The 13,715-nt window shown below is 50.2% G+C and overlaps 4 protein-coding genes across 9 annotated transcripts; 2 read left to right on the top strand and 2 right to left on the bottom strand.

Annotated features, from left to right (window-relative positions):
* Positions 1-81: 81 nt before the first annotated feature.
* Positions 82-3,648, top strand: PV06_11746 (the record flags this gene model as incomplete). 6 transcript variants are annotated; one of them, XM_016413469.1, is made up of 10 exons in its annotated part: positions 82-537; positions 587-720; positions 814-1,126; positions 1,193-1,362; positions 1,413-1,473; positions 1,524-1,720; positions 2,319-2,572; positions 2,650-2,745; positions 2,912-3,066; positions 3,309-3,648. In XM_016413469.1, 10 exons carry the CDS (start codon positions 82-84, stop codon positions 3,330-3,332), a joined length of 1,860 nt encoding a protein of 619 aa, XP_016256167.1. In that variant the 3' UTR covers positions 3,333-3,648. The 6 variants fall into 6 exon arrangements, with proteins under 6 accessions (XP_016256167.1, XP_016256166.1, XP_016256165.1 ...); XM_016413468.1 differs by having other exon boundaries at positions 2,912-3,169; XM_016413467.1 differs by having other exon boundaries at positions 2,912-3,648.
* Positions 3,649-3,780: 132 nt separating this feature from the next.
* PV06_11745 (uncharacterized protein) lies at positions 3,781-5,203 on the top strand. Its single transcript, XM_016413466.1, has one exon. The coding sequence runs from the start codon at positions 4,132-4,134 to the stop codon at positions 4,456-4,458; it is 327 nt and encodes a 108-aa protein (XP_016256164.1). The 5' UTR covers positions 3,781-4,131; the 3' UTR covers positions 4,459-5,203.
* Positions 5,204-8,083: 2,880 nt separating this feature from the next.
* Positions 8,084-8,491, bottom strand: PV06_11744 (uncharacterized protein; the record flags this gene model as incomplete). Its single annotated transcript, XM_016413465.1, has 1 exon — positions 8,084-8,491. One exon carries the CDS (start codon positions 8,489-8,491, stop codon positions 8,084-8,086), a length of 408 nt encoding a protein of 135 aa, XP_016256163.1.
* Positions 8,492-9,276: 785 nt separating this feature from the next.
* Positions 9,277-13,660, bottom strand: PV06_11743 (uncharacterized protein; the record flags this gene model as incomplete). The annotated part of the gene is made up of 10 exons (XM_016413464.1): positions 9,277-9,318; positions 9,371-9,514; positions 9,562-10,503; positions 10,557-10,609; positions 10,690-10,821; positions 12,424-12,541; positions 12,600-12,997; positions 13,047-13,257; positions 13,311-13,467; positions 13,521-13,660. 10 exons carry the CDS (start codon positions 13,658-13,660, stop codon positions 9,277-9,279), a joined length of 2,337 nt encoding a protein of 778 aa, XP_016256162.1.
* Between the last annotated feature and the right edge of the window lie 55 nt (positions 13,661-13,715).

The raw sequence follows: 13,715 nt of genomic DNA, 5'->3' as shown, positions 1-13,715 counted from the left end.
CCTGACACTATGCCGATGGCAATGGAGTCGTCAACCATCAGTGGAATGAACATGGCTTCAATGTCGATGGATACAGCATCGATGCCTGCGATGACAACGGAAGCTATGTCCATGAGCATGCGGAAAAGGTCAGATAACACTGCAAGCCCGTCAACGGGCACTGCCATGTCTGATATGAGTGCCATTTCTTCGACAATGACTTCTATGGCGATAATGGGATCATCTACGGCGTCGGTGGGCACAGAGGACCGAACCATGAGTACCATGGCAGACATGCCGCAAATGGCTTTGGGCCCACGCGGTTGCAGCCCACCCATGATGTTTAGGCCAGGCTTCAATGCGAGTTCACTTCCACTCGAAACTTGCACGAATACTACATCGGATTTCTTCACCTTCACCGCGGACGCATCTCGTGGCTGGACCGCTCTACATCTCGTCAATGCTGGAGCTGTCAGCAGACTCAGCGTCTCGTTGGACGGTCATTCCATGTTCGTGTATGAAGCGGATGGACTCTATGTGACTCCTCAAGAAGTTCAGGTCTGTCCGCAGCAACTCTTAACAATGATTCATGTTAACCTTCGGGCAGGTTCTGCACATCTCTATTGGCCAGCGGTATTCCGTCATGATACGGCTTGATCAAAATCCCGGAGACTATTCTTTTAGATTTGCAGCTTATCCCTATGGTGACATGCAGCAAGTCATCGAAGGGCAAGCGATACTGTCATACCAGGCGAGTCGATGACACCGGGCAACGTGATATTATGACTAATTCCTCCAGAATATGACCAACAATACTAACATGACTATGATGAGTGACCTGGTCTCGCCGTGGATGCTCGTCAACGGATCCGCCACATCAGGGACTGTCGAGCTTGACGACCAGACACTTGCTCCATTCACGGGCAACACCGCGCCATCAGGGGCGGCCACCGTTACTCGACATTTCGCAATCAACCAAACAGGCATCGTGACTTGGGTGGCTAACAGGGAACCATTCGCAGAGCCTGCTCGGCCTATTATCTATGGGAGCGTCTCTGACGGCTGGAATGCAGCCACTACACTTTTTACCCCTGCCAACGCTACCGTTGATATTATTATGAAGGTCGCGAATGATTCGATGGACACGGTAAGTTCGCCAATCCGTTTGAGTCAACGTCATAGCAAGTTCTGGCTCACGAGATATCATTTGCAGATGGGCCATCCGATGCACCTACACGGCCACAAATTCTGGTTCCTCGGGGCCGGCGAAGGCGACTTTCCGTTCGAATCTGTTACTGATGCACCCTCGTCGATGATCAATCTCCAGAATCCGCCATATCGCGATACCATCGATTTGCCGCCTTCGGGCTGGGCAGTTATCAGGTGTGCAAAGAGGCTGTTCGGCGGATCACTAAATTTACTAACGTTCTTAGGTACATCACCGACAATCCGGGGGCATGGTTGTTTCATTGCCATGTGCAATGGCATCTTGTGGTAAGTCTTATTTCACCGACCGGTAGACACTCTCCTGAATTGATCAACAGAGCGGCATGGCTGTGGTGCTTGTTGAGAACGAGGAACGAATGATGGATATGGTAGGATCTATCCAGAATGCGTTCAACAATCCAGCAACGAAGAATTCGCAGGCGGAAGGGACTTCTGCAGCCAGCACCCTATCTGGTAATTGTCCTCGCCAATATCTTAGCTTTCTATTCTCGCTGCTGTTGCTCTTCGTTCTATTGTAAAGGGACCAGGCGGATGGCATCAATCATTCAGCATGAACGCATCTCCATTGCATTCGATCCAGAAGCTTTACGGAGGATTCAAAGAGATCTGTCGGCGAAGCGCCCAATAAAGTTCTATTCGAAGGGGATCGTACGTCCGCTGGATAAATAGTAATGCAGGCGACTATAGAGATAGAGCACTTACTGTAAAGCACTTTTTGGTGTTGAGGAAACAGTCCGATGACCTTTAATTTTAAATTGAAGTCTAGAATGAATGCCTTTGTTCAACCTCTCCTTAATAATTTGAGCCACGAATGACTTGATACTTTCGACCCTGTCAGAAGGTCACTTCGCCTGCCTGTGTCTATCCCATAGTTCCGGTATTTGTGTGCTCCATGTGACCAGAATACACGGCAATCCAAATGATAGCAGACGGTTGATCTGATAGAGAACACGGTCGGAGGCATGGAGGACTGGGTGGCCGCGGCCGATCATCTGTCGCCGCAATGCGCTTGAGCATAGCCAAGCCCCCAAGCCTCGAATACGATTGCACAGCGGCTGCGACATTTGTGCGTGAAGAGGCGAAGCAGGCTGATCGTGCATATGTATAAGCAGACAAATCGCTAGAGTGTTTTGGATCTTCTACATCTCCAACCTCCTCTTCCTGTATCCGCCCTCCTTGACCGAAAACTTTCCTCCTCAAGCAGGACCTGATCATCCAAAGAGACCTGTCTCAATGTCATTGCCTGATCCTACCAAACCACGCCACCACTATCGAGAACTGAGCAGTTCTTCACTGAGGACGCCATCGCAGCTTGATGATCCTAAAGACGATCATATCACTTACGAGGACCTGGGTAATTGTGATGGTACGATAGAAACAACCAAGACTCTAGAACAGTTGCAGGCAGACACAGGTCTAGATGCTAACGTTTGTCCGAGCCAGGAACCCATCCATTCAAGCCAACGCTCGTAGCGATTAAAGGGATCGTGTTCGATGTTTCTCGAAACCCAGCCTACGGACCCAATGGACCTTACCACGGTATGCAACTGACTTCCTCTACAGTCCTGGCGAGAGAAAAGGCCACCTTCTAGACAATATCTCTCATGGCGGCCTCCCAAGCGTCCCTTCCAACATTGCGCTGCGCAGTGGTGGAGAACACATCCAGCGTCTTTCTGTCAGAGAATTGATGTAGTTTGCTTTCTAGTCTACGCGGGCAAGGATCCTTCCCGTGCCCTGGCAACATCCAGCCTCAGCCCTGAAGACTGTGTTCCCGAATGGCATGACCTCGAAGACCAATACAAGACTGTCCTTAACGAGTGGTATACTTTCTTCACCAACCGATACAAGGTTGTGGGCAAGGTACGTCATTTTGGTGTTGACGGGAGAGAATCGCAAGGCAATCTTCTGCTCTTTTGAATTCTACAGAGCGATCCCGTCTTATGTGGTGGAATAATGATCAGTGGTAATGGTGCACGTGAGGAGGGATACCAAAGTGCCCAAGCACTTTGCGTTTGCTTGTCTTTGAGTTGAGGTGGAAAAGATGGATTGAGGAAACCCCCCTTCGAATCACGAGCTTTGACTAACAACCCATGCCTTTCCAGGTTGTTGGCGCCCACAATTCGTGATTCGGTGTATTGGCCCAATTTGTCGCACCAGAGCTTGATCATAACTGGCTTTCAGGAAGCTTTCGTTGACTTGCAAGGTCGAACGATAAGGGGACAATTTCGGGAAATGAGAGAAGTTCTAGGATAGAGTTCAGCGGTACCGACGCAGTCCACTTTGAGGAGCATGCAGTCTCGATTCGTAATCTAGCTGGAGATCTCTCGGATAGCTGTAGCAAGGCACCTTAAACAACACTTTGTGGAATATCAGACATGGCGCATTGCAACCTGGGCTTCAACTTCGATCGAAGATTGGGGACGAGGCATTGCAGACTCAGAGTTCCATTTCATTGGCTGTGCGCGACAGCGGAGTAGTCGTTTTGGCCGTAGAAAGATCGACCAGCCAAGAATCATGAAGTCAACGCTAAAAGGCGCACAAATCTCGCAGCTTCATGATAGGACAGCGCCAAGCCCCCTTTCTTCTCTTCTCTCTTGGGCGTTCAGCCGTCCTTTGGACAAAGCCATGTAGTTGACTGGTTGTTGGGAGGTTACTAGTGCGTGCCTACGACGCGAATGAGACAATGAGTGATAAGAAGCAAGTCTACTCCTTTCAAGGCTTCTCTGATTGGCCACAGGTACAAGTTTGAGGAGACTCTGCGGCTCGAGTGACAACTATTAAAGGTCCTGTTCGCACTCTTGAGCAACATATGATTTGAATTCCAGTATTCATATCCTACTCATCCTCATTTGCGCATCCTCACTCGTCACTCCACCGTCATTCCTAAAGAAAACAAGTTCATCCACTCTTTTGATCGTCACTAGAATGTTGGCCCGTTCCATCATTACCTCCATTCTCTTTGCCAGCAGTGGCTTTGGTCAAATGTCCATGTCCTCCGGCGCAGTGGACCCTTCAATAACGATGGCCTTGACCGTGGACCCCTCGATGACGATGGCCTCGACCATGGACCCTTCAATGACGATGGATACCGTGACTGGTTCCATGATGAGCTCGGCCACATCTAGCATTGCAACCGGCGCTACGCCATCGACGAATACCGCATCTGGTAACGCCAATCTTGCGGAATATTTCGCTATCACTTGCTGGATTCCCGTGGTTGCTGTTGGGCTATCAAGCATGGGCTTGTTCTAAAATCATTGTTTAATGGGTCGTGGAAGGGGAAGATGATGGCATGCTGTGCTCGGCGACAACCACAGCTTTCACAACGTACACAAAAACATATTGGCACTGTGTTGAGGCATACAATATGAGGATCAGGCGCTGGGCGCTGACAGACAGCAGGAAGCACGGAATTGAACAACTGCACAAGAATACTCAGATATGCCATTGATTTTGGAACATGTTTCACAATGCTTGAGGGAATTCACGTCTCCTGAGCTGGATTCTACCTGCTCTTGCACAACTTGGCCGGCAATTCCGCCATTTCCTATTCCAGTATGCAGCCTCGTGTTGCAGGGTCACTTCGTCCGTTCAAGGCCATCAACCCCGAAATCTCGATCATGAACGCTCCACCCTCCCTGAGTCTGACTGAATCAGTCTGCCCTAATGACAGGACAACGTATTGTTGTCCATGGCTCCACGCAGACCCTCCCTTCTTTGTGATCCATAGTTGCTGCCCGCTCGTGCATATACCCAAGTCATAATTGCAAGCCGGCCTGCCCTACGGCCATAGTGAATTCTGTCTCCCATGAAGAGATTCTCGACTCATTCTTCAATCGAGACATGATCATACCGAGGGATTTCGAGGAATGTGTTGCAGGGACCGCGACAACGGAGGAGGAAGGCGGCTTTGCCTGTGGCCTTGAGATAGCAATTAGAGACTGCACGCATATAATGGACAATTAGAGGGTATCGCTATATTCATCGCGTTGATCACAGGTTTGACTCGCTGCGTTCGGTCTGGGTGACTCCATTGTGCGATTTCAGCACTGCCACGGTATGACTCGTCCTCCATGAGCCATCCTGCCAGGACACCTGCCTGGTCAAGAGCTTCTTTACTTGAGACATTAGCACTCATAAGACTAAACACTGTGCGACGTTACGGTGCAATTTTGAGGTCAGTGGAGACAGGGTCATGTTCAGGTTTTGTGTCGTTTGCGCTCCCGTTGAAGGGGCCGAAGCCCGCGTTCTCGACAAGTCTCTGCAAAGATCAAATGAACGTCACGTGTCGCAACTTAGATTCCTCTACTCACGTGCCTCAACCTATATTTAGAATACCACGTGCCTCCATACATACTGTACACCCAGGCACGCTTTCAAGGCAACCTGGGCCTTCCACTGGAAGACCAAGTTAGTGTGCATGTAGGGGCCTTCAATTTGGGGACGTCGTATAACTGGTCCCAAATTGTGCGTTGCGCTGCCTGAAGATCTCTCAGAGAGATAGAAGGTCACTGCTCTCACTCTCATAGTCAATGTCGTCATTATCTTTGTTGCCTTCATCACCGGCGGCGGGGGTGTCGGAGGGCGTATCGCTTCCAGCCCTTTAATGTCGGGAGGGCCCAACTCCATGTCATTCGAATCCAGAGGTTCTAGTGACGGTACTCATACCTCCACTTCCACCCTGAGAGGTCGCATGCTTTGCGGCAATCCGCGTGTAAACCTTACACCAGACCAAGGGCTCGCTGATAAAATAAAATAACTGCTTCAAGAATTCATGCTGCCAAGTGGTTGATTATCGATATACCGCCATTTCATACGCACTGGATTTCACCCTTTCTTGCCCTCCTTGGGCACTCGAAGAAGCCTGTAAATGGCGGCAGAGCCTACAATGTTGAAAGCAATGTACACCCACATAAGCCCAGTCTCAGCTGATGTGTCGCGCAAACCCAAGACAGCCTGATCGCGTCCGGCTAGGCAGACCAGCTCATGTCCAGATAGAGAGTATATGTAGATCGGCGTAGAAACTCCCTTTTGGTTATCGAGGCAGAGATGCAGATGTCGTCCCCGTTGTAAATATAACATGGTTTTGCTAGCTCTATCTCCTTCGCATTGCTATGATACAAGACCTCAGCAATGCCTGTAGTGGGGTCGTCCTCGAACGGGTTTCCGGATCGCGAGTCGGCTTTCTTGACAAGCTGACATCCGATCACTCCCAAGCCAGGAATCGTGTCGCCTTTCAAGTTAGTAGCAACGGTGAAGTTTAGGCGCCAAAAGCACGCAAGAAAAGGGAAGCTTCCGATCCCCACTCAGCTCTTTTCCTGATGAGGGTATATCCCCAGAAGCTCTTTATTACCATGTTCCGATAATAGAAGACACCATGAACACGGAATCCGAGAAGGACACACCTGGCTTGAATGTAGGTGCGGGACGGCGACGGCGAGCTCGTATCTTTCTCCTCTGGTACCGCCTAGGCGAAGGCAATAGCTGAGGTCCGAGGACTTTGACGGAATGATTCATTGGGGACTCGAGGAAGATTCGGGGACGCAACAGTGGATCTTGAAAGAAACTTTAATAGTAGTAGCTAGGCTTGTAAGTATTATTTCCGTCTCAGCTACACGGATGGCATGGCACTCACATTCGTCTTGGTCTTCGCATACGCCGTATTCCCCTTTGTCTGGATCAAAAACTAGCAATGTGCCTGAACCAGGCTGGCGCCTGAAATGGCGAGGTGGCTCCGAGTCGGGACCCGAATTGAGATACTGCAAGGACAATAATCCAATGCCTATCCGGTATAGGTGTTTGCCTTCGATACTGCCCTGTGAGATGCCGACAAGGCTGGGGCCTTTTGCGCCCACTTCTCTTTCTCCGCGAGATTCAGTCCGACTCGACTCCCCATTGCAGAGCAGCACGTCGAGTTCTAGGCCTCTGTTAGTCAGCGACATTGGGGCAGCTTCATCAGTCAGTCGTGTCCCTTGATGTTCGGGAGAAACCAGCCCGGAGATTCCGCAAACATTCGTCTGTCAATGCCTCGCCTGCGTTACTTGACGGATTCATTTCCATCAGATTTTAGGGGGATTATTTGCTAATTTGGGTGAACTGACTTCTTGTTCTTCCTCGATGGCTCCGTTAAGCTCTGGGATCCCAACTCGGGTCAAAAGATGCAGACACTGAAGCGACATACTTTGCTAGGTACATATGGTCGCATTTTCGCGCGATGGCCAACCCTAAGCGCCTCTCAAGACAGTATATTCTACTCGAGGCTACCCGAGCACCGGGCAAGCTTCGCGACCAAGGGTGGGAAGTTCAGCGCGGGTGGATACATGCACTTATAGGAGTTCCCGGCAACGAAGCGGCTGACTACCGCGCTGCAAAAGATGCCGCTGGCCATCACCCCGAGTGCACGGACGAACCCAGAACCACCACAGTAATCAGAAGTGAACATCAGTGATCACCGGCCCTTAGGTATTGGCTCCTGAAAAATAAATTCAGTTCACAGCCCTTAGGGGATGACAGTCTGTGGCGAACAAATAGCGCCGCGTCTACTAGTTCCCGGCCTGCCATAGTCTCGCTGCCGCAACACCATGTTTGGTGCTTTCCTTCGTCGATGTCTCCTGCCATTGCCAGTGGTCCGTTGTTTGCACCACGACACCACATTATTAGCTCAGCAAGTGAACGTGACCTTCTCATACAGTACCGCCAGCAAAATCCACAGGGACACTCGCCCTTTCTATGGTTGGCTCTACCAAATACACCTGTTTGTCTCGTGGAACAGTACAAAAATCGGCGCAAGATTTTAATATCATTAGAAGCCATTGAGTAAGCAAGTCAAAGAAGAATCTGGGTTCAATGCGCGCTACTCATCTTCTTTCTCATTCGCCTACATTTCAAATGATACCAAGCCTAGCGAAAGAGTCCACGAGTGTTTCGGCAGGGAGATTTGCTGATTTTGGTCGTCCAAACAAAGCCTATAATAATCGCACTTGCCCCTTCGGCAAACGTAGTGTACTCCTCGGACAGTCTTTTTATCTGCGCCAGAAACCTGTGTCTTGCTAGATACACCACAGAAACAAGCCGGATTTCTGGGATCATTGCCGCGAGTGTCGGCGAAGCAATGGAATTTTCGACGAGGCTTGCATATATAGTATGGTCGGCCAGCATTCCCTTTGCGGTTTGAGGTTTTGGTAACATCCCATACGGTGGGTTTGCCACACTTGATACAGTCGGGCGCAACAGCAGGAGGAGGAGATAGCCAGGCACCGAGGGCTTGGTCTAGAGCCTCCATCATCGTAGGTAGCTTTCTGCTACTGTTCACTCAGCGATGCCTCAAAGGCATTGGGTTCCATACTAGAGCTTTAGGGCGTTCTGTTCGTCTTGCCGTCGTCACCAAGGTATCGAAGAGACGATAATGACCGCTGATATAAAAGATATTGAGGGGTCGGCCGGCCGAAGTCCTGCGGAAATTGTCTCCTGTCGGCACGACTACATCTGAGGGAATTTCATCAGCCATCATGCGCATCAGGATCCGCGATTACGCGACAAACACATTGTCGACGTGGTAAGCTGTCATTGGCCTGGCCAGCACGTCCACCTTCCTGGAATGGCTGCTAGCTTATGATCTACAGTATCAAGGCAGCAAAACTCACCAACCATGTCCGACTAGAACACAAGAGAAAACATCGTGACAGGGATCCATACTTTGATGCTCTCACTGGCCGTAACGATGGCCCTAGGCCTAATTTAACTGGCTAGGTCTACCTAAAATCAGTGGGCCAGAGGTCCCTCGTGACATGTGAACTGCTTGCATAGTACTGTAAGAAGCTGCACCATACGAGTCAGAAATCTAGCTAACCTCCGTTTCAACGTGGACGACCACTATTGGGCGAAGTGAGTCGAGTGATGGAGGGCCAGATGTCGGTGAGCCGATCAACTGTTTCTTTGCTACCTTGTCTGCTCACGAGGAGATGAGAAGAATGACGAAGTCGAAAGTGTAGTAATCGACGAATTGAACCGTCCAGCTCGGAAGCGTTAAGCTTCGCTGACCCGTTTACAAGCATCCAGGTCATAGCGGGATCATTCACTGGGCCCATATTCTTTCTTGTTGGTGCCATTAGTCTGCAATAAGTTAGCAAGATTGCTAATTAAATACTAGAGTTTATATCCTTACCTGGTAAGACAGAATTGCTTGATCTTCGATGACTTGCTGCATGTCACCGTACGGATACGAAGCAAACCGCAGGTAGTAGGCCCCTGGTTCCTGATCGAGTCTCACCATTACAGAATACCGCTGGCCAATCGAGATGTGTAGAACCTGCAATATTCAGTAAGGACGTCCAAATGGCACCGGTAGCAACCGACCTTGACCTCTTGCGGCTCCACATAGAGTCCGTCTGCAGCGTAGACGAACATGGAGTGTCCGTCGAGTGAGACACTAAGCCTGCTCACGGCACCTGCGTTGACCAGATGAAAAGCCGCCCAGCCTTGAGAGGCATCAGCATCAAACTTGAACAGTTCTGACGCGGTGTTAATACATGTCTCTGGTGGCAGAGAACTTGTGTTAAAGCCTGGTTTGAACATCATTTGCATACTGCAACCTTTAGGACCAAGACTGGACATGTCGGCTATGCCAGACATGGTCTCCATTGGGGACGTGGAAGTGCTGCTGGCGGATAGCATGGTCATACCAGAGACTGTCGAGTCTGCTGCTGTCATTGTTGCATGATCTGCTCGTTTGTGCATGTTCATGGAGATATCCATCGACATTGAGTCCATCGATAGGGGTGACGATGACATTGTTTCCATCGAAGTGCCAATACCTGAACTTGTGTCTATCGGCATGTCAGACATACTGGCAGACGCCGTAGGCACCGGCGTACTCAGAGGGTCGTGAGGATCGCTGGCGACAATAGACTCCAATCTCAGTCCGGGACCGGCCTGCAGGACACTTTCAGGCAAACACTGGACTCTCCCAAATCCATTTGCCAGAAGGCTGTCGACACATTGAGGGAAGGCGTCGGTGGTAAAGTATTCCTCGTAAACAACATCTGAGAGCCGATGATACCAGTCGGTCAACACAAGCGGCGTCGCGGCTCGCTCGGCTTGTAACATCGCGTCTAATTCCGTGCTATCGCGTGCAAAGCCCTCGAACGAGCGGCGGCGCAATGGTGAAGGACGTATCAAGAGTGGCCCGCGTACGGCATCGTTGTAATAGGCTCGAAAGTGAGAGTGATACCAATAGAAGCCGTATTCTGACCCGGTCGAGAACCGATAAGTGAAATTCCCTTGGGGCGGGATCGGAAACTACATCTATCTCAGCACTGTGAAAGCCAGCGGGTTACGCTAAGTCAACTGACCTGAGTGACACCGGGAACGCCGTCCATGTCTGGCGTACCACGTTGAAGGAGGCCTATAACCCACATCTTAGCCACCCTCTTCTACTACACGAACCTCATGTGCAAAGAATTTCGTGTTGAGGGAAGAACCGACCGTGCCAGTGAATTGTCTGCTCGACGGGGAGATTGTTTAGCACGAAGATCTCCAAGTCGTCTCCCTCGTCAGCCTCGATCAACGGCCCAGGCTGTTGATCGTTGATGAGATAGACTTCGCGGGACACGCCATCTGTGATGTTGTCAGGAAGAGGGCATTAGTGCCAGTATGTAACGTGAGATTGTATGAACGAAGGGCGGCATGGATACTCTGCGGGTGGGAAGACAGGAGGAACACGACGACATACGATAACAATAGCATGTTCATACAGGTATACAAAAAGAGTGCGCTCACCCGCCGCGAGAAAAGGGATCTCTGCTTTTTACGATAGGTATCCACGTCAATTGTATTTCATATCTGTCACCGGCACCTCGTCATAATACAAATAGGGGAATTCGACTTGATTGGATTAGCTTGCCGAGACTGTGGTGATTTACTGCGGTTTTTTTTGCGTATTCTTGGCCGTTGTGGCTAGCTGCAAATCAAACGCCTATGCGTTGGAATTGTCCGGCGGCCAGTAAGGAGCAGGCCTATCTCACACCGGTGGAGCTTCTACCAGGCTTGGTACAAGTGGTCAGCCGCAGGCCAAAGGGGTGCTGCATCATGGACTTCGAAGCGAGGGGTTTTTGCGTTTTTCCGCACCATTCGATCTCTCCAAGGCCCAGACTGGAACTAGTGGACAGAGTCCCCTTGTCAAAACACAGAGTCCCCATGTCAAAAAGTCAAACGAATCACCGGTCAGAAGTTGCCACGGCCAGTATTCTGCAGACTTGGCTTACCGACGGAGAGCGCAGCACGTTTTCGACGAAATGAAGCCTTTAAATTGGCTCATCCAATCAATCCTGTAACTAGTCGCTGGATTGACTGGCCTGAAAGTGAGAGTCTGTAGCACCTGCTGAAACATATTTCTTTTCCTTCAGCCCTTTACCTACCGACTACTCATCATGGCTGAAATCACATCCCGCAGTAGTCCATAGGGCGATAGAGACGTGTCCTCTTTGCATCGTCCTGCACCGGTAGCGTGCACAATCAAGATCTCCACGTGCGGCAGCCACATACAAAATAGGTGCTGCTCCGAATTTGGGGATCAGGAAAATCCCGGGAATGGACGGAGAAGATACTCAACTTGACGCATGTTTTGTGTCTCACTAATTTCCTACTGTTTTCAGCTGCTCCCCTATTGTGTCAATAAATTTCGTGATCTTTTATTCATACTTCGTGCTGATCCGTGCATTACCACTTTCCGAGCGCAGCAACAGTTTTGTGATTGGTAGACCAAGCATTAGGCTACCTATATCGACAGAGTTTCAAATCTGAATTAAAGAGCGTGTCCACCTTCCTCAGCCAGTCCAGATGCGGCACCGTGCAAATCAGCAGCCCAACAAATTCCGGCAGGGTGTGTAATATAATGTGCGTTCGACTTTAGTAGCCAAGATTGCTGTAAAAGGAATGTGCTTATGGGATTCATGGTTCCTCATTCCTTCCCGCGGATTAAATTGTGATTTTGAGATTTCCCATACTAGGTCGGTAGCTCGTAGGGTAACCGCGTCAGTCTTCATCGCTGTAAATGGCACATGAAGAAATTCAGCCTGCCGTGTACATGGAAATCATTCCCATATCACGATGATTGAGAACTTGGCAGTGATGGATCCAGGAGCCAGGGTTATCAACCGTCATGACCAATGACCTTGTTTGTGCAGGTAGAACACTAATCTGTGAGCATAGTCAGCGTACCTCTGGTCCTGCGCAGAAGTCCAAACGTGCTTACGATATCAATTCGCTGCTGTGCCCACATCAGTGTGTTCCCGTGCCAGTGAGGTGTATGCGCATTGACAACGTTCCCCAGCGCTTCCTATAACACTTAGTTAGCCCTCGTACCATCATCTAATGATGGCGAACTGATCACATACAACATGCCAGGTGGCCTGAGTGCCTGCAGTAAGGTTGATGCCCATGAGATTGCCGAACATAAAACCATTGATGCTGTGTTTCAGATTGCTTTCTTGGAAGCCGGCATCCATTCTGTTCACCTGAAGCTGGCCTTCGGAAATACTGGTCCTGTTAAGCGTGTTCTCGTCGATATAGTACGATTGATTTTCGTCCACGATCAAAAAGAGCGTCAGTACTTCCTCGATCAGATTCGAGCCGGGAGGGGCTGGGACATCTAAAGTATGTTTTGCCAGTTCCCCGGGACGATAGATGATCGAAGCACCCACAAGACCACTGAATACGTCTTGAGTACCTGCAGCGTCTGAATGATAGGTCCAAGCAAGCCCCGGAGGATCCAACGGGCCTGGGCCAGAACGTTCTGCGCACTCACATTAGCACGCACCATAAAGCAAAGGAGACTGCCCTACCTGGGGCCTCCCAGATATACGTCCAAGTCCCGCCTGGTGGCACGGCATTACCATCAAACATTTGCATGGCATCAGACAATCCCTCGCTGCTCTTTGCATAACGGAAGCCATGTGGGTGCATCGTGTGGTTGTGGGATGCCATGTTTCGGAAGACAACCTTAACGGTGTCACCGACCTCCGCACGAATAATCGGACCAAGCATGCCCAGCCACTGCAAAGTCAGATTAGCAACTCCTTCATATCCAGCATCTGAGATCAACAAACGCTTGGACGGGGCGTCTGGGCGGTAAAGCCGCCGTCAGTGTATTCGCGAAAGAGGACCTTTTTGTACACATGTCCGATTCTCTGCCCGTTCTGTCCCGCGACTGCAGCGGCTTGCGGAGAGTCTTCGATGGGCACCGCGTTCACCATGTCCATACCACTATCCCATGTCAGCTGATGTATCTCGCTCATGCTCTTAGGAACATGACTGACGTGGGCATATAATCCCAGTCTTGCTCCACGGCTGCCACATAATATGTTCTTGTGGTTCCGTTAAGGTAAGGTGCAGCGAGCGAATAGGATGCAAATATTGTCAAGAGGAAGAGCGGAGTGATGACTCCCCAGAATGCCATCGTCAGTTCTTTGGCGTTACAGTACTATAAAGGAGATAGTATCACAGAAGGATAT

Source organism: Exophiala oligosperma, assembly GCF_000835515.1.
Source record: "Exophiala oligosperma strain CBS 72588 unplaced genomic scaffold supercont1.58, whole genome shotgun sequence".
In the NCBI taxonomy this organism is placed as follows: domain Eukaryota; kingdom Fungi; phylum Ascomycota; class Eurotiomycetes; order Chaetothyriales; family Herpotrichiellaceae; genus Exophiala; species Exophiala oligosperma.
The sequence above is the reverse complement of the archived record's forward strand: the minus strand, read 5'-3'. Positions and strand labels throughout refer to the sequence as shown.

Excerpts from the sequence above, each read along its gene's own strand:
- PV06_11745 (XM_016413466.1), top strand. The coding sequence starts at position 4,132 with ATGTTGGCCCGTTCCATCATTACCTCCATTCTCTTTGCCAGCAGTGGC.